General features: G+C 35.7%; 1 protein-coding gene across 1 annotated transcript; it reads left to right on the top strand.

The window, feature by feature from the left end:
• Positions 1–4,594: 4,594 nt before the first annotated feature.
• On the top strand, positions 4,595–19,078 carry LOC118751085. The gene is made up of 3 exons (XM_036485852.1): positions 4,595–4,854; positions 7,846–8,011; positions 19,052–19,078. The coding sequence occupies exons 1-3, from the start codon at positions 4,595–4,597 to the stop codon at positions 19,076–19,078; spliced, it is 453 nt and encodes a 150-aa protein (XP_036341745.1).
• Positions 19,079–27,236: the final 8,158 nt, after the last annotated feature.

Genomic DNA, 27,236 nt, shown 5'->3' with positions numbered 1-27,236 from the left:
AACCTCTAAACCGGCCAATTTTCAACTTAACTAAAGCCAACTGGACTCAGTTCCACTCACTAGCAATCCAGTTTAGCAACAGTAGACCAATAAGCTCAAACATCAACAAAGAAACGGCCAATATCCATAAAATCATCCTGCAAAGCGCAAACCAATTAATACCCCAATTAACAAACATATGGAAAAATAAAGTCCCGTGGTGGAACAAAACACTGGAAGAGTTAAAATCCAAAAAAATCGTCTTTGGAACAAACTAAAACGAAACATCACGAATGATAATATAATAGAATACCAAAATAGCTCATGCCAAGTTTAGACGCCATCTCAAGCTATCTAAAACAGAATCAATAAATAATTTCACCTCTATCATCAACCCATACACTCCACCAGGAAAAGTGTGGGCAACTATCCGCGCTTTCTGCGAACTAAAACCCAGACACTCAATTCACTGTATCAATACACTCACAAATAGAAGTACAACCACAAATAAGACTGAAATAGCTGAAGAATTCGCCAAATATTGGTCAAATGAAGCTCTCGACAATAAATTCCCCGTAACATTCCAGCAATGCAAGCAAACCACTCTTAAGGAAGTCCCAACCTTAACGCCTAGCAAATCCGCTCCCTTTATAGAAGAAAAAATTGGTTACACCGAACTCGACGCAGCTCTATGTAGGCTAAAAGACAAAACTCCTGGATTGGATCGAATATCCTACCAGATGTTACAGCAGTTACCATTAATAGTAAAACATAGACTCCTTGATCATTTCAATAATATTTTCAATAACTACTTACCCCAACTATACAAAAATAGCATCATTATACCAATCCTAAAACCAGATACAGACAAAACTTTAATAAAATCGTACAGGCCTATTTCCCTCAACCCATGCTGCTCAAAACTTTTAGATAAAATTATAGCAAATCGACTATGGTGGTTTGTCACTAAAGACAAACTCCTACATAGTCACCAGATGGGATTCAGGAAGGGAAAATCAGTGTCTGATCTTCTAGTGTACTTAGATCATCAGATCACTCAATCCCTATCAGCCAAAAACATGTCTCTATAGTCTCACTTGATTTCTCTAAGGCTTTCGACAAGATCGGAGTTCACTCCATCTTAAACCAGCTGAAACAATGGAACATTGGACCTAAAATTTTCAAGTATATAAAAAACTACATGACAAACAGAACCATCAAAGTAAAAATAAACGCATACTACTCCCAGACTTTCCCTCTTCAAAATGGTATCCCACAGGGCTCTCCATTATCGGTCATACTCTTTCTAATCGCATACAACAAACTCTGCAATATAATCTCTCTACACAAAGAATTAGACTTTCTTGCATATGCTGATGACTTTATCATCATAAAAAAAATGAACAAATCAAAAAACTTTTCACTAGACTTAAATAATTTACATAACGATATAACTATATGGTCCTTAACCTCAGGAGCTGAATTATCGCTACATAAATGCAAACACGTACACATATGCAAAAAACAAAATTGTTCGTCTAACGTATGCTGCAATAACCTTACCATGAACTCCGTTGACAATCTAAGAATACTTGGGCTCATCTTTAATAAAAGATATAGTTGGAACAGCCATATTGAATACCTTGTAACCGCACTCCAAAAGCGACTCGACATCATAAAATGTCTGGCAAGCCCCAGATACAACTGCAACACAATATCATTAATCTCAGCCGTAAAAGCACTTATTATATCTAAAATAAACTACGGAATATACATATATGCGTACTGCCCAATTTCGGTCGCTAACAAATTAAGATCAACCATCAATTGTAGCATTCGTATCGCCTTAGGAGCTTTTAAAACAACCCCTATTGTTCATCTTGCCTCAGAAGCCAATATAATTCCATTAAATTCCAATAGAGACCTCATTACGGCTAAACTCGCCAAATCTCTCGTAATAAACGACCAATCTCCCCTTTCCTCACTTCTATCCAAAACTAGGCAAGCAAAGATAAATAAAATACCATCTTGTCTAAACGGAGTAATAAACACAGCTACATTGACTGATATTCCACTGGGCTTTAAGCTGCCTAAAAACCCTAAAACACCGGAATGGAAACTGAGCTACACATCCATAAACACAAAACTGAGCTGCGTAAAAAAGGATGCTACTCCTCCAATAGTCTTTCGAAACAAATTCCACGAAACTATTGAAGAACACCCTGATTTTAAATTCTTATATACAGACGGTTCAAGAATTCACTCAAAAACTAGCTACAGCGTGACTCAAAGCAACCAAATAGTAAAAATAGCACATCTACCCCCTTATAGCTCAAACTTTGCAGCTGAGCTAATAGGTATTCATGAAGCCATAAACTACGCCTCTAAGTTACCCCAGAAGTTTGCTATTTGTACCGACTCCCTTTGTTCCTTAGACGCAATAAAAAATATTAACAACCACAACTTTTACACTAACTCAATCCGCAGTTATCTCTTAGAAAAACCGAATAAGCTTAAACTCATATGGGTCCCTGGCCACGTGCAAATTCCGGGCAACGAATATGCGGACCTTGCTGCGAAAAACGCCCTAAACGCACCCCTCACAGTCACACCAAACGTACTCTTCTCGGACATAAAGCGGTTCCTAAAAGCAGGGCTCTCCCAAAAAGACTCAAACATAGAGAGAAATCTCTCCGAATGGTACACAAACATCTCGCAAAACTGTCCAATAGTTAATCAATACCTTAAACTTAACGCTAAATCCTTATCTAGGAAAAACCAGACAAAAATTTTCAGGCTGCGACTGGGGCATACTAGACTTACACATAAACACTTAATGGACAAAAACCTATCTAACACTTGTAACTACTGCAACGCTTATCCAACTAACGTCGAGCACATCCTCGATAAATGTACATACTTCGACGTCCATTGCGAATCACTTCTTTGCGTACGACCTTCCGACCTACTAAAAAATCCTTCTGTATATAACCTAACAACTTTAATAAACTATTTAAAATACTGCAACTTATACAACGATATTTAATAAATTAATATATTTTGACAGCCATTGACCCAAACTACACATAAATAACCAACAGGTGCTAAGTATGTATGAACACACAATACTAATAAAGCTCCGTTCATAAAAGTACACATATGTAGGTTAGCTTAAGGCCGTTGATGCCATAGCTTCTAAATTTATATTGTACTATAATTTATTTATAGTTTCAATATCTTTATAAATAAATAAATAAATAAAAATAAAAAGTAACATATGTATGTATGTGGTCATATGAATAACGGCCGCTTAAAATCGATCTCAAATTTGTACTTTCGCTGTAGAATGTTATGTAGTTTGACTATTGTCAATGAAATCGAATGCTTTGTACTGCATGCGCTCCACGTTTTTCGTTTTCAATGTCATTAATTGTTTATAATGACTTTTGCTAAAATTTCAAAACCAAAAGTTATCAAAACAAATTCTGTGGGACTGAGAAATATTATTTTCTACTTTTTAGTCCATTTAGAAAAGCGATATATAATAAAGAGTTTTTTTTATTTGATTTATTTTATATATATAGATATATGAACGCACGCTGTTTGGTCCACCAATCCATACGCGTGCGAACAACAGCGGAAATTTTTTCTATCTAACATTCGCGATCGCGAACTATCTGGACTGGTTTTCTGCTTCTCGTTCGCGAAGGGGAATCAATACAGAATATTTGACACGTTCACCTACGCGTTCGCGTACGAAGGTGAGTAAATATTTCCGAATTCACTTGCTTATTACGCCATGCACCGCTTCAAAACTTAGGGGCACTTAAATTCTGTAATACTTGCACGACAGCCACCGTTTATAATATTTTCTTTATTTATACTTTTTATAAACTATTTAGTTTTACAATTAAAAAAAATAAGTAAATAAACAAAAAACTTTTTAACATACAACGCTTTTATAAATGGACTAAAAATTAAAAAATAATATTTCTCAGTCCCGTAGAATTTGTTTTGATAACTTTTTAGTTTGAAATTTTAGTAAAAGTCATTATAAACCATTTATGAGATTGAAAACAAAAACGTGGAGCGCATGCAATACAAGGCATTAGATTTAATTGAAAATAGTCAAACTACGTAACATAGACCTAAAATTTCTACAGAGACAGTACAAATTTGAGATCTATTTTAAGCGGTCGTTATTCATATATCCACATTCATACATATATTACCCTTTATATCAATTCAGGTCTATTACATGCGCCCCACGCTTTTCATTTTCAATCTCATAAATGAAATAGGCATAAATAAGCTTTCTGCTTATTTGCCTATAACTCTAAATTACTTTTTCAGAATTTTCGCAATGCCGCGAGAAATTCAAATAAATGTGCCAACATATAATAAAATAAAAGCAGCTCCAGCCCCACCGCGCTTACCGAATAGTGAAGCAAGCACCAAGTGCAGTGAAACGAACCTTGCCGTAACAGAAGCTGACCAAAAGCATTCAGCTGATCGACGATATGCTTACTTTTCGTTCGTTTCTCCCACAAACAATGCTGATCGTGATAAATCGTTCTCTCCCTCCCCCCAAACACTTTGGCATGCACAGTCACCAATGTCTCTGGTAGACCCAGTTGTTCTAACGCAACAACAAAGCACTAGCTTAGCAACAAGCACAGTAACAACGGTGTGCGCAGCTCTCACAACAACGACTACAACCACGACTTCAGCAATGACAGCGGTTTCACAACGCAGTTCACCCACACCTGCACAAACGGCAATTTCGGCACTAGCCCAAGCCAAGCAACGCAGCTCAGCGCAAGTTGACCTACTTAATCCAACAACCCGTACATTGACTCAAACGGGTATTGATAGGTATATACAAGTCAAACCAAAATTAAGCCAAAATTGCAAACCCGTCAAAAATTGCAAAAACTAAAACCACTGACATTAACCCTCTACTGGGAAATAAGTTTGCGATTCTGGACAATGAATGTGACAAAGAGCCGTATGAAGTTTCTAAAGCCAAACCGCCCCAATTTATTTACGAGAGGAAAACTGTAGTGAGCTCGTGAAAAAAATTAACTCAGCTTATTGGAGACAGTACGGTCCACGTAACGTCAGTTACCAAGGGCAATATTAAAGAGACCAAACTTCAGATTCTAACTGAAGAAAATTACCGGTTGGTAACCAAACACCTTAATGAAGATAAGACAAACTTCTATACGTACCAGCTTAAAAGCAGCAAAGGACTGCAAGTAGTAATAAAAGGTATAGAATAAAATGTACCCATTGGTGATATTGCTCATGCTCTAGAGAAGGCAGGATCTTCTGTTAAAAATGTTGTCAATATTATCAACAGAGCAAAAATCGCTCAGCGTATATTCAAGGTAGAACTTAAGCCAGAAACAAAGCGAATGAATAAAAACGCAGTACACCCAATCTACAACCTACGATACCTTCTACACCGAAGAATAACAGTGGAGGAGCCACACAAGCGAAACGGTCCCGTACAGTGCACAAATTGTCAAGATTTTGGGCACACCATAACATACTGTACCTTGCGCCCAGTGTGTGTTGCCTGTGGCGACCTTCACGCTTCCGCTTCTGGCAAGGCAGTAATTGCGGAGGTAACCACACCGCCAATTATAGGGGATGCCCTTTATACAAAGACTTAAAGTCTCGCATGAATCAGCGCAACACAGCCATACGCTCTTCCACCACTCCAACTAGCTCTTATACATACCAACACCTCACGCCATCAACCACTACACCAGGAGCCTTTTTTGCCAATGCGCAGCGAGTTCCCAACGTTTCTTTTGCCGACGCATTAAAACTACAAACGCAGAAAAGCACGGCGAAATCAAACTCCAATCAAGAAACATTTGGAGATATTCAAAGGAATAATACTGAGCAAATGCAGCCGAACCCCCCTACTTGTGGCATAGAAGGAATGATATTGAATCTTACTCATTGTATGACTCAATTCATGTCTACTATGCAAAATATGATTCGAGACCTCATAAAGGCTCAAAACCAATTGTTGCAAATTTTAGTGAATAAAAAATTAGTGAATTGAAAATTTGCTTATGGAATGCTAACGGTGTAAACCAGCGTAGATTAGAACTCAGTCAATTTCTCACTGAATACAACATAGATGTTATGCTACTGTCCGAGACACATTTAGCAAATAAATATAATTTCTCCATACCTGGATACAAACTCTATGCCACAAATCACCCAGATGGTAAAGCTCATGGAGGCACAGCGGTGCTGATTAGAAATCGCCTAAAGCACAATATTCTAGAGTCAAAAGCAACAGTCTGTCTGCAAGCAACTACCATATGCTTACGAAACCGCGACCGAGACTTGAATCTATCGGCCATTTATTGCCCACCGCGATTTTTAATTTCTGAAAATGATTTTAAAGATTTCTTTGATAGACTGGGGAATAGATTCCTGGCAGGAGGCGACTTCAACGCAAAGCATACATACTGGGGATCAAGCCTTATTAACCCAAAAGGGCGGCAGCTATTTAATACCAATATAAACAGGCACAATAGACTATAGGTCACATCTCCTGGTAAACCTACTTACTGGCCCACCGATATAAAGAAGATACCAGATCTAATAGATTTCGCAATTACAAGAAACATACACAGAAATAACATAACAGCAGAAATTTTACCGGAACTATCATCCGATCACTCCCCTTTATTAATAAAACTATATGAACAGACCCAAAATATCGAGATTGAGCCTCGTCTAACTTCAAATAACACCAAATGGCTTAAATGTAAAAAGTACATCAGTAGTCACCTTAAATTAAACGCTGCAAAACCTTTACTTCAGCCCCTGGCCTTGCAACACCAAATCAAGTCCAATTACCACCTAGGCATACATCAGTTACAAATACCGAAATAGAAAAACTTGTGGCAGAAAAGCGGCGCCTAAGAAGACAGTGGCAGAGCCATCGCTCACCAACCTCACAGCTACTGTATAAAGCTGCCAGTATAAAACTGAAACAATCACTCAAACGTGCAGAGGATCGCAACTTGCAAATGTACATTAAGAAGCTTTCCCCGAATTCTACTGAAAGATACTCTCTATGGAAATCGCTAAAATACTTCAAACTACCAGTGGCTATGGAAATGCCAATTAGGAACCAAAGTGGAACCTGGGCTCGTAGTGAGCAGGAGAGAGCCGAGTGTTTTTCACACCATTTACAGAATGTGTTTCAGCCAAACTGTCTCACGAACAACTTCAGGCTGCCAAGGCTAACCAAAAATACAAATGAGCTATACACACCAAGACGAACTCTTTAGAAGTAAAAGCTATAGTAAAGCAGCTTAATCCAAAGAAATCGCCGGGTGCTGATTTTATAACTCCGAAAATGCTAATAGAGCTACCGAATGTTGCACTAGCAATTCTTTCTGACCTTTTCAACGCTATCCTCAAAATCGGTTACTTTCCCAAATCATGGAAAAGGTCGAAGATAATCATGATATCCAAACCTGAAAAAGACGCAACACAGCCGTCCTCATACAGACCAATAAGCTTACTGACCTGTCTTTCCAAAGTATTCGAAAAAGTACTCCTATCAAAGATATCTCCCTTTCTCCATGAACGCAATTTAATACCAGCACCCCAATTTGGCTTCCGAGAAAAACATGGTACAATTGAACAAGTTAATCGAATTACAAATGAAATCAGAAGGGCATTTGAGCTCAGAGAGTACTGCTCTACAATTTTTCTCGATGTGGCACAAGCCTTCGACAAAGTGTGGCACGACGGTCCTATATATAAAATTAAAAAATTGTTGCCGCCGGAATTCCACAAAATATTTGAATCATACATAACTAACAGAAAATTTGCTGTTAAAGTATCTAATTTCACTTCAGAAGACATGTCGATAACGGCTGGCGGTCCTCAAGGTAGTGTACTCGGGCCTACGCTGTATATCATCTACACTTCAGATATTCCAACTAGCAAGGATATACTCACATCCACCTTCGCTGATGATACCGCCTTAGTAAGTCGTAACAAATGTCCCAACAGAGCTTCAAGAGTACTAGAGGAACATTTACTACGCATAGAAGAATGGCTGGCAAACTGGCGCATAAAAGTCAACGAACAGAACAGTAAACATACAACATTTTCACTCAGACCGCAAGTATGCCCCCAATCAAATTAAATAATGTCCATATTCCACAAGCCAATGAGGTGACATATCTAGGAATACACTTGGGTAGGAGACTAACTTGGCGCAAACACATATCAACCAAAATTACACAAATGAAGCTAAAGTCTAGGGACGTTCCGATACCATCAAAGTATCGATACCTACTTAAATGAGTTTACTCAAATCGTTATTTCGATACTACTTATATGAGTAAACCGAAAGTATCGATACCTACTTATATCGATAATTTTTCATTCTTGTATATGCAACAACGTGAAAGGGATTTTCCGGCGTTTATCTGTGATATACCTTTTGCGTTATGCATTTTTCACACAAAGTCCGAAAGATCACGACACATAGCGACAAATTTTATATGACACGGCGTAAATAACTAAAAACATGACTTTAAACACTTTTAATTTTTTATTTGTATTATTTTGTTGAACATGAACGAAAAATAAACAGCAATTTGTATTGTATTTGCAATACAGCGAGTGGAAGACCGACCTATCCCGGCAGCCAGTTCGAAAACGTCCTATCTCAGAACACTTTTCAAAAACGTCCTATTTCAGAAATATATTGAAAAACGCCCTATCTCTGAAAACGTTTCAAGAGCACCCTATTTCATAACTCGGTTCAAAAACGCCCTATCTCAACATATTTTCAATATATTTTCAGTTGAGATAGGACGTTTTTGAACAAAATTATGAAATAGGGCGTTCTGGAAAAGTTTTCTGAGATAGGGCGTTTTTCAATCAATTTCGGAAATAGGGCATTCTTGAATAGTTTTCTGAGATACGGCGTTTTCGAACTGACTGCCGAGATAGATCGATCTTCCACTAAGGTGTCGATATATGTATTTCGTCATTAGTAACGATATGTATATTTATTCATTAATTAGAGAACAATTTCAACCTTTGAAAGGTTCCCACAAAACTTTACGGTTTTAAAGCATTCCTGGCACTTTGCTGTGGTATCAGTAATTTTGTAAAAATGAACTAGCTTATAAACATCAAATCAAAACTGAAACTAGATTATAAAGTACTTGTATATAATACAGTGATTAAGCCTATATGGATGTATGGTATTCAACTGTGGGGTACGACCTGTGCAACCAACAGGATCCAAAGATTCCAATCTAAAACGCTAAGAGCCTTAACGGTAGCACCGTGGTTTGTCCGAAATGAAAATATACATAGAGACCTTGGTATACCGATGGTTAAATCTGTAATCGACAGCAGCAGAGAAAAATACAAAATAAAACTGCGTAACCACCCAAATCTACTGGCAAGTGGCCTGTGCAACACAACAAATATAACACGCCTGCGAAGAAGAGATCTACCAGCCTTTCATTGAGCGACGTTAAACCAACAGGGCTCAACTCCAGGGTTTGAGCTATATTATTGTAAAATTACTCGTAAGATTTTAAAACTTGTTGTTGGGCTTAATATATGTAAAATAAGCAGATCCAACAAATAAATGCAAGTATAATTAAAAAAAATAAAATAAATAAATGAAATAAATTATAATGGCTTTCGCTACCATTTCAAAATCAAAAGTTATCAAAAAAAATTCTATGGGACAGAAATATTATTTTCTAATTTTTATTCCATTTATAAAAGTGTTGTATATTAAAAAGTTTTTTTTTTTTAATTTATTTACTTTCTACTTTTTAGTCTTGTCTGTATAAAATTTTGCAATAGATATTAAAATAATTCAACTTGCAGTGAAAAGAGGACAGAAAACAATGCAAGCAAAATGTTGTTTGCTCACGTTTATGATAAACATACATATGTACATACATTCATATAGCAGCTGCTAATTTGATTTAAAGAAATGGCGTATCATCCATTTCCTCTGTAGCGTATGTAGATAGTGCATATATTAAGCGTAATATTTAACTTCTTCTGGAGGGGCGACATCTACAGTCTTCTAATTGTATCTCTTTGATATGTTGCCGACAACGAGGCTGATATCTAGACTAGGTTGATATCTAGAATTTGCCATAAATAGCTTTGCTACATAATATAATTATAGTATAAATGGTGGTCTGGATACACAACATTGCAAGTGACTGGACACACAACATTTCAGGTTGATAAAAGCGTTGTAATAATAAAAATTAAACTACGTTTCTTTTTGAAATGTTGAATTTTGACAAATTCACTATTTTGACGAGCGAGGCGTACACCAAGTCGATGCAAAAGTTGTATGTAGGCGGGCCTTTATACGCATAGAAAGTACAAAAGTTACCCAAAGTAACCCTTCAAATTTGTAAACACAATGACTTAGATCAAGGCTGTTGAAACTGCGGCCAACGGGAGTGGAGGTAACAACCTAAACCCTATAGCTGTACCGGTGACACGCGTACTCCGTTTACCTGCCGTTGTACTACAATGTGAATCCCCATCGATTAGGGTAAACAACGAACTAAACATGTCTTTGATTGACTTGCCATCAGTGCCTCATACGTTTCTTAAACATTTTAAATATATAATTTTTTCACTTTCTTATAACTTTTTTCTTTCTTAATATAATTTCTTTAAATTTTCATGTGGCGTGGGCCCCCTTGTGGCGCCCTAGGCTAGCGCCTATGTAGCTTATGCTTAAATCTGGCCCTGAAGACGTGGATAATATATATCGGAGGTTCCCAAACTTTTTTTTTCTCGTAGACCCCTTTCACAAATTTACTGGTGGACCCCCTGCTGATACATTTCTAAATAATTCCAAAACTCTTAAAAAAATGAAATGTGAAAATTAGATCTAACAATGTAAATTTGCATCGCGGGTGCATTCAAACACTAAACTCAGAGTGGCCAAAATAAAAGTAAAATATTTTCTTGTGTTCTATTTATAAAAATTAAGTGATCACACACTTGTAGGTTTTAAAAAATAGAGGTCGTAAATACATCAAAATACTCTATCACTACGAGGAGTTATATTTTTGAAGAGCACTGCCGGAGCTAGCGTTATTTACATTATCTTTACCATAAACTCATCAAATGTTCGGCTCACTCATGACTTTGCACATGGAGTATATGTAAAATAGTCTATTTGTATTAATGGCATTATTTTTATTTTTATCGTTCCGAGTTTTAAAGTGAGGCGAAAAATATTTATCACATTTTTAAAACACAAAACTTAAAACATCAAAACGGCTAAGCTTTTTACGCCAAACTTTTAATTCAGAAACTGACAATAGAGAAAAGAACGAGTTTAAAAAAATCTATGACAAATAACCAAGCAAGCAAGAAGCACAAAAAGTGTTCCACCGTCTCACTTCTTCAAGGCAAGATGGGAAAATGGACTTGTCATTTACGCCTATCACAGTCAAGTGTTTGTGCCACTTGAAGTGACCAGTCAGCAGTCCAGCAAGTTTGCATGCAGTGTCGTCTGCTCAGTGAGAGCAAAAAATTAGATAGACCTTGTGAGATTGAAGGCAACATGAGTTTTGCCCACCTGCATCGCCTCGATGCCTCTCAGTTTTTGATGAGCGAAGTATTCACCCAGTTTATGATGGTGGCTTCAATTGCCGAAGGTGGGAGTGCTAAAACTAGTTGCGGACCGAGGTGTGCCTGGTCTGAGCCAACTCTGGCCAAATGATCAGATGTCTCATAATCAGGTACTCCTGAGTGACCTGGCACCCAGAGTAAAACAACTTCGTTATGTTCACCATCATATTTTAGTCGAGACTTGCATTGCCGAACTAGTTTGGAAATACTTAAATAGAGGGCTGTCCAATGCCTTAAGTGCAGCTTGGTTGTCACTGCAATCACGTAAACTCCTTCCTCTCCACCTATGTTCCACCACGTAGTCCATGGCTTTGAGTATTGCAATAGCCTCAGCCTGGAAGACCGAAGCATATTCCCCTACAGTGTGAAAGTTAAAAGTGAAGGTTATCTCCATTAACTTCGAAAAGACCTCAGATCTTGACCGAGAGTCAGTTTTGGAGCCATCAGTGAAGCCATGTGTGAGTCTGGTCTCAGCGATGGAATCAAACCAGCATTCAGTCTCAGTGAACTCAACATTATAGAATCTCTTCAAAAAGATAATGGTGGCGTACTATCCTGTAGCATTGAAGAGACACAAGTGCTTAAATCTCTGCCGCCAGCAATTTTCTCCGCGCCCCACTCATTGTCATACCAGCATCCGGTTCTTTTTAGTATGCAGGTGGCCTTTCAGGCTTCCCCACGTATGAAAACACAAGGTGACGGTAAGTGCAGCAGTGCGTCAAGAGCACTATACACCACTCAAACAAATTAAACCACTTTGGGAATCACTGTTATAAATTAAGCATACCGGGCAGCAAGTGAACACATTCGACGAGCAGATGAGCTATAACCAACATTAAGCTGTGATCTTTTTATTTATATTTATTTATTAGTGATGCCAAAATAAAATATGTTAAAATAATAATTGTGTCAAATGTGATGTAAATGTACTGATGTAAGTGTTATCGTGAAGAATTTTATTCGTTATATGTGTATATGTTAACTAATTGTTTTCATATTGCAATATGTAACATTGTATCTATGATACAATAATTTTTAGAAGGTAGTTTTACTTCTTCTTCTTATCCGCCATGTTAGCTATCTGACAGGAAACGTGTTTCGTATTTTTTGTTGTACCAACGTTTTCAAAAAAAAAATCCAGCTTTTGACGTTGGAGAAATAAAACAAAGAAAAGCCAAACATATAAGTAGAGAAATTTTCGAATATTTTGTAGTAATTTTCTTCATAAAAAATTAACTGCTGCTTTCGTGGATATTGCAACACACGGAATAGATGTAAGGACACAGCTATAAGAGCCACCGCACACCACAGATTTTATTGGCCGCCTATTTAAATGATAGGGCTCGCTTGAAATATGTACATGAAGATGTATGGAGGTGCGCACATTACACCAGCTTAATCGCTCTGACCAATAAGTTGTGGTGCAATAGAAAGACTAGCGAGCACATCTAACTTGGCCGATAAAGTCCGTGGTGTGCGATGGATCTAATCCATTATAAACAAGAAATATTGCTGTTATATTTTCATTTTTATAATTTGTATTCATGTGATGGCAAAAATGTATGTACAAAATACGTATATTTATATTAAAAATTAAGTGATCAGTTATGACACATATAAATCTTTACATGTTCTGTTAAAAAATATCTAAAATAACAAGCGATAATCCCCAAGTTCTATATCGTAGCAGTGGCCACATTGCGTGTTTGTCACAGACACGTTTTATGTCAAAAATTTTGAAGTGAAACTACCTTCTAAAAATTAATGGCTGCATTTCTTTATTCATTCTGAACGTTTGGAATAAACTTTTTTGTTTATTTATTCTTTAGAACGTTCCTGATGATATCTTGACGTATATTTCAAACGCATTCTGTTTATTCCGGCTGTGAAATGGGATTATCCGGAATGTATAAAGAAACGCAGCCATTGTATCATGATTGTATCCATGATAAAAATATAGTAAGGTAGAACCGCTGAGAGTTACTTTTAAAATTCTTGACGTTTCCAAACATTTTAATTTTTAAATTTACTCACAAACTCACACACACATTTTTATTTTCAATCTCAAGCAACAACAATTTCGAACAATTTCAATTTTTTATTTTCAATTTTATATGATTTTAAAATGCTGGCAAACTTAAAAAAAAAAATCATGGCCGACAAAATGAGAGAACGGTTCTACCTTGCTATGTATGTAGTAGATACAATACTGGTTGTGTCTTTTATGTTTTATCCCAAATAAATAAAAGACGAATCCCTGAAGAAAGCGAAAAACAACGCCGAAAAGCGTAGGAGGAAAAAGGGTGCACGAATTATGTTTACAACGTATCACCCATGAATGTTCTAATTTTCATTAATTATTATTATACCAACCTCTAACCACACATCCACAGTGGCCGCCCAATAGCTATAATCCTCCACGCTTACATCCTAACAATAAAATATCAATATTTTAACACACTCACTTCAATATAGCAAATAGAACATAAATAATCTGTTTGAGTATGACCCAAGGAAACAACGATGTTGCAACACATGCCGTGAATGGGTAACATCCACTTCCCCTAAAGTTATGTATCACATGGGTCTCAAAGTAACTTGATTTCAAGTTTCCTGAATCACATGTGGTTAAATAGCGACCGAAAAATTTAAATTCCACATCAAAAACCCCAATACTAGTCGGGATTTTTGTACTTATTGTTTGAACTAAATAACATTGTGAAATCATCAGCCGACATGCAAGAGTTTAACGACTTTTAAAACACATATGTCCTATAAAATTTTATTATTCAAAAAATTTATTAAGAATGATCGAAATTAATATAGAATTTAAACATTTTTAAGATAAGAAGAAAAGCATTCGATTTCATTGACAATAGTCAAACTACATAGCATTCTACAGCGAAAGTACAAATTTGAGATCGATTTTAAGCGGTCGTTATTCATATGCCCACATACATACATATGTTACTTTTCGTATCAATTCAAGTGTATTACATGCGCCCCACGCTTTTCATTTTCAATGTCATTAATTGTTTATAACGACTTTGCTAAAATTTCAAAATCAAAAGTTATCAAAACAAATTCTGTGGGACTGAGAAATATTATTTTCTACTTTTTAGTCCATTTATAAAAGCGTTGTATATTAAAAAGTTTTTTTTTAATTTGATTTATTTTCTACTTTTTAGTCTTGTCTGTACAAAATTTTGAAATAGATATTAAAATAATTCAAATTGCAGTGAAGGAGAACAGAAGACTATGCAAGCACAATGTTGTTTGCTCACATTTAGTATAAACATACATATGTACATACATACATATCGCAGCAGTTTATTTCATTTAAAGAAATGGCTTGTCGTCCATTTCCGCTGTTACGTATATAAATAGTGCATATATTTAGGCGCAATATTTAACTTCTTCTGGCGGCGCGACATCTAGAGTCTTATAATTGTATCTCCTTGATATGATGCCTACAACGAGGTTGATATCTAGACTAGGTTGATATCTAGAATTTTCCATAAATAGCTTTGCTAGATTTATAGTAGGTGCATTCTTTTGCAACCGAGCTACAAAAGAACACTCGCTTAAATGACGAAATACACGCAAAGCAACAACACAAACTCGGCTATTTATCCGAGCTCAGCCAGGTCGGTTAAAAAATACGCGACCTGAAGGCTAGTGTTGGCCAGTGAAGAAACTGCTCTTTTGTGAATTGTTAATGGGAAAGTGGAGAGGGAAATTTTTGCTTCCTTTTATACGTGACCTATATTTTAAAAGAGTATATATTTTACGCAAATACCTCGCATAATTACTTATTTAAATTGGTTTTTGTATCTAAATCCCGTTAAACTAATCACATTTTCTTGCCAGCTACCAACAGGGTTGCTTAAGTAGCTAAAAGGAAATTTTACCCGAGTTGAGCGTTCTTTTGTCGCTCGCTTACAAAAAAATGCAACTAGTATAAATGGTAGTCTGGACATACAACATAACACATACCTAAAATTTCTACAGCGAAAGTACAAGTTTGGGATCGATTTTAAGCGGTCGTTATTAATATACCCACATACATACATATATTCCTCTTCAATTTCAAATCAGGCCTATTACAATTTTAGTCCATATATAAAAGCGTGGTACATTAAAAAGTTTTTTTTTATTTATTTTATACTTTTTAGTCTTGTCTGTACAAAATTTTGTAATAGATAATAAAATAATTCAACTTGCAGTGAAAAGAGTATAGAAGACTATGGAAGCAAAATGTTGTTTGCTCACATTTAGTATATGCTTACATATGTACATACATACATATAGCATCAATTAATTTCATTTAAAGAAATGGCGTGTCGTCCATTTCCGTTGTAGTGCATATTTTTAACTTCTTCTGGCGAGTCGACATCTATCTCTAGACTTTTTCTAATTGTATGTCTGTAGACATGGGTAACACTGCGCTGCGCGGCGCAATTGCATCAACACTGTAGCCGGAGTTGCCGCGCCAACACAATTATATGAAAAGCGCCAGCGCCATTAACACCAAGAAGCACGTGAGACACATACATGGGCGTAGCCAGGTAGTGGCAGGGGGGTACTCCAGCCGCCCCCCCTAACTTTCAAATTTTCCTTATATATATATAAAATAGTACCCTGAAATGCCAGCTAAATAGGGTCGTCGCCGAAAAGGTGTTCTTACACGATATGTATTTGCATGTGTACATGCCACTTTTTACATATGGAAATGTCAACATATCGTGTAAAGGCAAATTAGATTTGTTTCTGTACAAAGCAGATGCACGTACATACGAAATAGAAATGTTTCTATTTTCATCTGACACACAGATAGAATCATCTGAGTTTAGTTTATTTCATTTTCAAAGAAAGTATTTTTAAATAGTTAAATAAAGACTGTGAATTTGACAGACATACACAATTATATATGTATTGAAAAAGTCACATTTACAGATGCAAATACATACCTTGTAAGAACACCTTAAAGAACTGCAAATATACCAGTAGAAATACTCTTCACATGTGTACATGAGTAAATGGAACATATATTTTAGAGTACTTAAAAAGATAGGAACAAAAAAGGGAACATCATAAATTTGAGGAACTGAGCAATGTTACCCAACAGAGCTCTGCTACATAAAACACTGTTCCGCTTTTCCAGAGTACTTGAGTATGTTGATTGCATTCAGTAGTATTTGAAAACTTCATAGGAAGTATAAGAATACTTATGAAGTTTTTTCTTTTAAATGTTAGCATTTAACATAATGTTAAGAAAAGACATACATTTTCTGTTTATTCCAATATATACTTAAAATATTGTTTTACATTTCTGGCCGGACGCTTCAATGTTTGCAAAAAAGTTCGAATCTTTCATACATATACATACATGGTTTATGTACATATGTACATATTATGTAAATTTTTTTTAATAACGAAAAATGTGTGCCCATTTTCCCGCGACCTGTCTTTATGACCAGTTTTTATTTTCAAATTGATATTTTCATTTCCCAATACCAGGCGCTCATACATGTGAAGTAACAAGTTTTCTATTTCTAAGCAGAAAATTTTTTGTATAAATTTTTAAATTTCCAAAATTCTACTTCGCGAATTTTCAAAGGCTTCTACAAACGAATTACAATCTTCTACAAACAAATGTATGCGTATGGAAAGCTTCCCACTAGAACTTGAAGGGAGATCTCCCCACACTGAGGGAAAAAAATTTTAGAATTAAAAAAAACGTGCTAAATTTAAAAAAAATTCGCATATGAAAGAGCACCAACCCAACTCGTTTTAAATTTCAGTATGAACGTTATAAAATATGTCGTTGCGAAGTGCACAGATGCTTTTTCGTTATACGAAATTAAAATTAAGAAGAAAAAAATTTAATTTTATGTTCCGTCTGATGGTAATTGAACCCGGACGCTCTTGGTAGCAACCAATTGTATCAAGCGTCATTGCACACTCAGCTACAGCCACATATGTAAATGTGTTTTCAAATGGTGAGTTTGAATCAAGTTCACAGCGCGCGATTAGTGCATGATGTCGTACCATGTATGTACATTAGGGTTATGATTTTTTTTAGATTTAAATGCCTGTGGTGGCAAACGATGAACTATTGTATAAATTTGCAAAAAATAACAACAATTTTGATAAATTATAAAAAAACTACCGCGCATATCGGAATTTATTATCAGTTTCTAAGTGGAGAAAATTAATATTCAAACATGTTTTTCTTCTCAAATGTCTTATGGTTTTATTAAAGTAAAATAGATTCGTGGATTTAGTGCTGATACGCATCGTTTTTAAATCAAAACTTGGTAGGCAAAAAGGAATTTCGGTCCAATTTTTATAATAGGTATGGGACTTTGCCATGCAACAGCGTTGTAAATGAAATGATAGTGTGCGCGGGAGGTATTTTCACGAACCAACAAAAATATCGCCAAAAAAGTAATATATGGACAAAAGTTCATTTAATGCAAGCACAGGCAAATCAAAATTTAAAAAAAGTGTAAAAAAAATCATAACCTTAATGTACATATGTATGTATGTATGTGTTGTCACCGCTTCGCATGCTTTGTATACATATGCTTTCTTAATTACATATGAAAAAGCATCCGAGCGTATATGATTCGAATATTTCCATTATACGTAGTGTATGTATAATGAAAAAATCCATTTTGTTAAGACTTTTCACTTGATTTAAAAACGAACATTTTTAAACGGTAATCAAATAAAATTTGTTTATTCTTACAACACGTTTTTTTTCTCAGTGTATGTGAGGAATAAAAGAGTACTCCCCTTAACCTGATTTGTGAGCAATAAGAGAGATTTTTAGGTTTTGTACTCCTTTATTACTCGTTTGAGAGTCCAATAGAAAATCTCCTAAGCTAGCGACGAAATAATGCTCCCTGAGGCATGATTTGGGAGCGGTAAACGAGATTTGTCGGTTTTGTACTCCTGTATTGCTCGCTTAGGAGCGTAATGAGAGATCTCCTAAGCGAGCAATTAAAGAATGCTCCTTGAGGCATGATTTGGGAGCAATAAATGAGATTTGTCAGTTTTGTACTCCGTTATTACTCGCTTAGAAGCAAAAAGTGATGTCTCCTAAGCGAGAAATCGAAGAGTATTCTTTTTGATTGATAGGAGAGCAATACGCACCTCGTTTAAAAGAAATTTTGTGTTTTCGGCAAAATTTATCATAGACAAAAAAAACAACAGAAAATATTTCTTATAGAAGCATAAGGAGGACACAAAAATTTAATTTGGATAGCACACAGATTTTAATGAAAGTCCGTTAGTATGTACTTCAACTTTTGTTTAAACATATTAAGTATTATATTACATACTTATAAATATACTGTTAAATACTTTTCAGATTGCGCAAATTAGTGTCAGCATTTAAGTATGACACCCGGGTTTAAACATCGCGTGGGTGACAAAGATGTCAGATGAGAAAAGTCAACTTAACAATTTCCCCGCTTGGTGGACTCCTGAACAGGCAAGCATCCTTGACACCAGGAAATCATATACGAGTACATATGTGCATATAGGTGCATATATTTCAAAGCTTATCTTACCGTTATTATTATTATGTTTTACTTTCATATAGTTTATCTGCAATATAATTCTAAAATTAAGCAATTATGAAAGATGTATCATTTATGTTTTATCTGATCTCATATTTATATCTATTAAGATCTTGTAATATTGCACAAATGCACGTGATTAAAAAGTTAAATAAAAAAATTTGTAATAGCAAAATCTGTTTGGCTAATGTAAAATGTTCGTTATCATTGCTCTCTTATTACTCCTACAGGAGGCTTCCGGGATGCCTCTAATGGGAGCACTCCCTTATTGCTCGTTCGGGAGGAATATGGGACGTTTTTCTATATGCACTCCCTTGTTGTCTTTTTGGGAGGTTTCTGGGAGGTTACTATGGAGTACTCCCGTATTGCTCCTTTGGGAGGTTTGTGGGATGATATTTTTGTGTGTGCTCCTCGATTGATCGTTTAGGAGGTAAAAGGGATTACTCGCCCTCCTAGGACATACAATGTTAAAGGGAGTATACAAAATTACATGCTTATACACAGAAGCATAGGGAGCAATGGGGAGTATTCGTATACTCCCAAGGGAGTACTCACGGAGCAATCGTACGATGCTCCCAAGTTCTACTGGGTTGCTACTTCATATGTATGTGCGCCTGGTATTGGGAAATGAAAGTATCGTATTGTACAAATAAAAATTGGTTCTTTGTAGAAAATGAGTCCACTTTCTTTATAAAAATATGCTGTTGGCTAAATATTCGGAGTGCCCTACGTTGTCTCTCCATGTTTGCTATTTAACATAAGAGTCAGCTCTAACATTAACATTATATAGCATTAAAGGGAAACTTCCAAAAATACTCAAAAAATACTTGTGAATGAACATCTTTTTTGTGGAAGTTTAACAGCATGGTACTGCTGATTTATGTTCCTCTTTTTTTCGGAACATAATCTGCCTTATCCCGAGCTTCGCCTGAAAAAAAAATTCACCCGAAAATTTGTCATACGCCCATAGTAAAACCATGGAAACCAAAAGTGAAAAGTGAACCGGTTCGGGGAAAATGAAACTCATGATAAGGCTGAATTTGTTTGAGTACTTTTTTATGTATACAGCGCTCATTATCTTCACTTCTCTTCCTTCCATGCCCTCTTTGTTATAGTATGAGTAGTATACATATTTGAAAAAAACTTCACAGTGAAGCAAACTGAATTCCGATGTGACCTTTAGTACCTACACTGCCCTATTGCGCTAAGTTAGTGTGCTGACATCACAGGTGTCGCCGGCGTTATTGAGCTAGCGCCATAAAAATTGCGCTATTACCCATGGCTATATGTCTGTGATATGATACCTACGACGAGGTTGATATCTAGACTAGGTTTGCCATAAATACCTTTGCTATATTTAGGTCTGGACATATAACATTGCAAGTTGATAAAAGCGTTGTTAAATAGATGTAGGTTGTTGCCCGATAATTCGAAAATGCTTCTTATCATAATGCAATATATAAAAAAACATTTAACTTTAATTACTAATTAGATACAGTATATTTTGATTAGTCGCCCATACTTCTTTGCACGAAAAACTTGCGTGCTTAACCGAAAAAGCACTTAAGCGAATTTTGATGTAATGTGGAACGATTTTCCGTCATCCTTTGTCAAATTTGGTTTGGAGACAAACCGGTTTCGGCGTTGTGCCATCTTCAGTGTCATTTTTCGTTCTCAACCCTGTCGGAAATACCAACAACAAAAATGAGAATAAGCGAATTTTCTTTACTACTTCAATGAGGAAGGTATCCGAATCTCTATGAAACCAAATAATCGAGGAACGTTTCTCTAACTTATAGCGTTTTCTTTTCTCAAAAAAAGTTCTGCCCTTTTATATGGGAACTCTTGCTTTGCGTTGCCCTGAAACCTGATAAAATGTTACGTTCTTTATATGAGAATGAAACAGAAAATATACTACTCCATCACAATTTATTTATAGAACTTAATAGAGCTGAATTATTCACTTCGCCTGTAAGTCTTTAACAATTTTAAAGCAAAACACTTATTTGTGATGGGGAAAATAATTGCATTTTTACAAGATTAAATTAAAAATCAACCATGCAACTCTCACCATCACGTTTAATTGACGGCAGAAAAGGCAGCACTTTCGCCGGATCAGAGCGCAACCTGCTGAGAAAAGAACACGACGCCTTGTGAAAGGGCTGAGAAAAGAACATGAAAATGTGACAGCGCTAACACAAGGCAGAATAAGTGCAGCCTTTTTTCGAGAAAAGAAAACGCTATTAATTCTGCCTTCATAGAACTGTAAAAGTTCTCCCAATGTTTTTCATTACCGCTATTCGTATTTGGAATTCTATTCCTCCTGCCGGCAAATCCGAAATAAAAAAAGCAACTTTAAAACTTTGAATGAACAATTTATAAATTTAAGTTTTTATCTAGTCCATAATTTTTAGTTTACTGAGATCTAAAATAATTGTTTGATTTTTTCCTGTATTAATATTAATATGATTTCTAAATTAAATCTTTTATTATCGAAATCCGGAAATGCGGCCGGATTTCAACCACCGGCCGGATAGTCGGATAAAATAAAAACAGCCGGATTCCCGATATTTACCGGATACCTGTCACATCCCTAAAAAAATCATTTTTCACTTAAATTGCTTTCGTGAAACTGGCAATTAATCAAATAGTTTTTTAAATGAAACTACCTTCTTTTTTGTATGTGCTATCTAAAAATCTATGTAAGAAAAAAGAAAAAAGGCGTTTTCATAATATGTAATTGTAAACCTAATGCTACTCATAAGTTTTATAACTTTTGTATTAGGATTACCATATGAAATAAATCAAATAGATACCAAATTGCATCCAGGAACTAAAAAAAAGCAAAAGTATACTGAACATTGTGTTAACAATTTTTTTTTCGTGAAAATTGTCAAAAAGTTATTAAAAATATAAGTGCACACGAACTCTGTTCATGCACATGAACATATGCGCATATCCTACACATACCCTAATGCACAAGGTCGATTACTGAATGTAGATGTGTTTTTTATAACACAAACGTCAATAAGCGCATCTGCCACTACTGAACTTAGCCTTCATCTTCATTTAATCTTCAGTAAGTACATATTTGCACTATTTTGTTTTAACATACATATGTATGCGTAGATTCACAGGTACTTCTATGAGACTCATTTTTTGAAACTTTTTTATCTACATATTGCTGCTCCGCTTAAGCTTAATATGTATGCAGTATAAGTAATATAAATTGTTTCGCACTTTGTCCTAAATTACCTTTGGTTTTGATTAACAGGTATTTTTTTATAATTATGGTTTTCGGGACTGTTTTAGTATACATATAGAAAAATCAATAATTTGTTTTCCGAATCACTAAAATGGACTTAGTTAAATCCCAGTTACCTCAAAAATATTCCTCCAAAACAATTGAATATACTATTTTTTAATTAAAATTATGTCACTTGCATATGCCGTATGTCACAAACTTCGTTTACATAAATTTTGAGGGCTTGTCCGCACACACAAAACCAACCCCTACTAAAATATTCATCCATATGTACATATGTATGTACACGCACACATACATAATTTTTACGTATGAACAATGTTAAACGATACCTTACTGACTAAAAACGTGGTATTACCTTATTGGTAAAAGAAAGACATTAAAATAATTTTCATGTTATATGTATATGTTTCCGGGGTTTTGCTATTGAGTAATCCGGTTGTTATGCTTACGTTTACTATTATCGGTTATTTGGGGTGAAGTGAGTCATCTGAATCCACACATGAGCTTAAAATTTCTGATACCGAAATTTATATAGTGATTCCTCTGCTTCTTGATGGGCGCGGTAACCGCCTTATCAAATTTGGCTGAGTCCATCAAAGCATGCCAATTGGAAATGCCAAGTGAAGTCAAATGCTTTTCCACCTGGTGTTTCCAACGCACAGGAGGCATTTCTCTTCTTCTGCTACTAGCATCGCGACCCGCATTGTATACTTTCAGAGCTGGAGCGTTTCTGCCCACCACATGGTCACACCAGCAGAGCCGCTGTAATTTTCTTCTTCTTTTTGGCGCTGTAATTTAATCGTTTGTAAAACTCATACAGCCCATCGCTCCATCGGCAACGCGTCTTCCGCAGAATCTGTTACTCGAAAATTGAGGTGTTTTCATTGTCCATGCTTCTGCGTCATATACATCCATTGGCATTACTTAAAATCTTTAAGTCCAAAGAATTTTTTAAGTATATATATATATATAGTAGGCCTTATTTTTATCACGCTTTACCGCCCTATTCCCACACCACTGACAAAACTCAGCGGCTGACTATTGCCTTTACTACTGCGCCTAATACTATGCCGCAAATTTATTTTAAGCTGTCGTATGACAATTGTCAGTTTTATTGTTATGACCTACTGAGTAAGTGACAACGGTGAAACAATGTTTATATTGTGTTTTAGGCGCAGTAATTGTGACAATAGTCATATGATGAATTTTGTCAGTGTTGTGGGAATAGGGCGGTTAATCAACGTACTTTCTTGTTTGTCCAGACACCTTTGCTATACTAAAAGTTTCTATAAAACTTAGTCTAGACATCAACCTCGTCGGTAGATATCATATCAAAGAACATACAATTAGCAACACTAGAAGTAGTTGTCTCCTCGCTGGAAGTCGTTAAATATTCAACAACCGCATTGTTATTACTACGCCTAAAAATATGCATTATGCTTTAGCGGATCCGCACGATATGCCATTGCGTTAAATTAAAGGTGCAATCCCGTATTCCACGGACTAACAGGCTAACCTAATATTCGCGGCTTGCGTTTTGGTACGCACGCCGTAGCATTCTTTTTATTGCATCACCCGAAATTGACTTGCGTGCGTTTCCATTTGATTTCATTGAGCGAAATGTCAAATCAAAATGTCACGCAGAACAAAAATTGGAAATTGAGTTAGCTTCATACGCACGCCGTTCAATTTCGGTTGGTCCCATACAAGTTGTATTTACATGAGAAATTTTTGACAGTAAAGTGGCGGCTTGCGTGAATATTACGTTAGCCTGTAAAGCTAATAAAACTGTCAGAAAATAAAAGTTCGCTCAGAGCGAGAGAGTAGCATTGAAAAGTACGCGATAGCTTTCTAGTAAAAAATGGTAACTTCTGTCAACTTCAACATAACCTCCAAATTTCGGTTGTAAATTTTTGCTTATATTGTATATAAACACACTCAGCTCACACAAGTAAATAATCAAAAAATACTTTGAAATTCATTAGAATCCACTTACACGAGTATTTAAATACACTGCACTTTTTTTTGTTTACAATTTGGTTGCCAAACACACTACAGCTGATCGTTTGTACCATTTACCAGAATTTACTAGCAAAAAATGCTCGGATTAAAACTGGTAACTTCTGATAGAGAGAGAACCGTATTTATTCTCTTTTTTGTCCTCTCAACAGAGAACTGATTACGAGATCGATTTCCTGTAAAATCTCACTGATTCTGGCTATCTCTGACTAGTCCGGACTCCTACGGGATCGCAACTTAAACTAGTAATAATCCCCGAAAATCGGGGTGCTCCGTGCTGTAAAAAATCTGCTTATTTCTTTATTCTAAAAACCACATGCATTGCTTTTGGTGGTTAACTTCAACTTGGTACTTGGGCAAGATCGCACTCTACTCACACGTCATGCGTTAAGCAATCCTCTTGCTAGGGTCGACCTTGAGACTTATTTATTTCAAAAATAGCGTTTAAAAGCAACAGCAGTCTGTAAAGTAAACATTTTTAGTTTAAATTGAAACGACTATAAAACGGAATCCTCCTCACATATATGCCAAGAATAGTAGCGCTGTGATTCCATATGGAATACTAATCCCTTTCGATGTAATGCGTTTTACCTATGGTCTTATTTTCACCTGTGAGATCTCTGCCAAGCGTGCGCAATATTCTTCTATGAATCTTCTAAAAATCCTTATACGGAAACTTAAGAGCACAGATGAGCGTTTTCAAGTATATGAAGGCCAAGAATCCTCGCTCCCCACAGGATGAAAAGTTTCCGCGTAAATTGGTTAAATGAGTCGTGTGATCTCATGAATATCGTTCAAATGAAGCCATTGATATACCTACCGTGTTCCTTCTTGGACAGATGTGGTCGAATCTTTCCTTGTCAATTCGCCACTTTTACAATTCGTGTTAATATTTATGAATTGGTTTATTTGAGTCTTGCTGCTGTAATAACGACCGCCTCGAGCAACTTCGTCAATCGGAGGTAGATGCAAGATCATGCTTACACAGTGTTACGCTCTTTATTTGCATACTTAATCGCATCCATGATTTAGCCATCTGAAAAGTAAATTCGTCTAAGATAAATAAACCCCGTGGGCGTTTCTATATTGTTCGGGTACAGCGTCATCCGTTGGGTCCCTTTTCTGCAAATCCTTTGCTTGTGATGAAATGAATACGAATTATGAATTCCAATCAGATTTTATAAAAAATACGGATTTTCTAAATACCTAAACTCCAGCGGGTCCATTTTTAGCAAAGGAATTTTTCATAATACAGGTAGTCACGCTGCGAATTTGAACGAAATCTGTTAATAAATACGACTTTTATAAGTAAGTCTACTCCAGCGCCACCAGCGTGTTTTCTAGTAGCCTATAATAGGACCTCCGACAATTTGACTGGGCTCTATTGAGTGGTTTTTGAGTTTAGTCCGGAAAACGGAAATGGCTATCATTGTATGTATCACCCGATGCTTTTTTTATATAGATAAATCCTAGGGGGTGAGAGCATTACAATTCCGACTTTACTGTTTTTGGACCACTCTAATGTACATGCAGTCATATCAAGAGCACCTCATTTCAAAGTGATATTGTTTTCCACTTAAGTTTATTTATTAATTTTTAAGAATTTTCATTAAAATAAAGTTCATTCTCAGAAGAAGTCCATATAAACCCAAATTTAAAACTTTGTAGAAAACTAAATAAAATCTAAAAATGTTCATCCAAATGTCAAAATTATTTTCTAAGAATTTTTTGAGTATATAGATTTCAAGCCCTTTCAATTTTATTGCAATAATGTGCAAGTTCCAAGTGGCTAAAAATTTCCGTTGCTGCGATTTTCTTCCATATAAAAATAAATTGTGTTTATTCGTTATATGGTAGCAAATGCGACAAAACGAATCAAAGGTAATTTTAAGGCTCTTGAAACTTGCACATTATCACACTAAAATTGAATCGGCTATAAAGCTTCATACTCAAAAAAAATTTTAACACTTCTGAGTAAATAAATTTTAAATTTGAATGAAAATTAGTTGATTTTTTTTTTAGATTTCTACCAAATTTTAAGTGTGGGTTTACATGGTTTTCTTAAATGAACTTTATTTTAATTGAAATTGAACATACTGAAAACAAAATTTCAATGATAGCCATAAAACAATATGATTTGCATAAAGCTTGAAGGGGAAAAATGCCTTTAAAAAAGTGCGTGTGTAACACCGTATACATGATAGAAGTGAAGCTTCTTAATAAAGGTACCAGGTACTCACGAAATTGGATGTGTAAACATATGTTTACTGTTCGGCAAACCATTAGGCGATTACATACATAGGTTTGGTTAAAAATCAAACCATAATTTCATTTCATCTTATTAATTTTCTGATATACATATAATTTATTTATTCATTCTCCGGTAACACCACCTTATATGAATTCGCCCTTCTAGCATCCATGTAATGGAAGTTGAATATATCCGATGGTCGACTTTCGCACTCACCTTGCACACGCACACTTTTTCCGATACAAGGAAAGACTTTGTTTTAAATTGTGAGGTTCAATTCACAAAATGGTTGATTATTTATTTAAACTTTCAGTTTACAAGTATATAGCAATCTAAACTTTATTGACTGACTGTATAGGCCTGTATATTTACAGCTGTGGAGACACAGCTTATTTCACAACTAGGTTTTGAAGGGCGCGTGCGCGTAGACCGACGT

This window comes from Rhagoletis pomonella, unplaced genomic scaffold (genome assembly GCF_013731165.1).
Source record: "Rhagoletis pomonella isolate Grant_MI unplaced genomic scaffold, Rhpom_1.0 Rhpom_scaffold_00522, whole genome shotgun sequence".
NCBI lineage: Eukaryota > Metazoa > Arthropoda > Insecta > Diptera > Tephritidae > Rhagoletis > Rhagoletis pomonella.
Note: the sequence above shows the minus strand (reverse complement) of the source record. Positions and strands in the feature narration are given on the sequence as shown.

What these genes read in the sequence shown, in the direction of transcription:
- LOC118751085 (XM_036485852.1), top strand. Translation starts at nt 4,595, where the DNA reads ATGTCTCTGGTAGACCCAGTTGTTCTAACGCAACAACAAAGCACTAGC. An exon ending in ACTCAAACGGGTATTGATAG is followed by an intron (nt 4,855 to 7,845) that starts GTATATACAAGT and finishes CATAACTAACAG; the next exon opens with AAAATTTGCTGTTAAAGTAT. An exon ending in TCGCTGATGATACCGCCTTA is followed by an intron (nt 8,012 to 19,051) that starts GTAAGTCGTAAC and finishes AATACTTTTCAG; the next exon opens with ATTGCGCAAATTAGTGTCAG.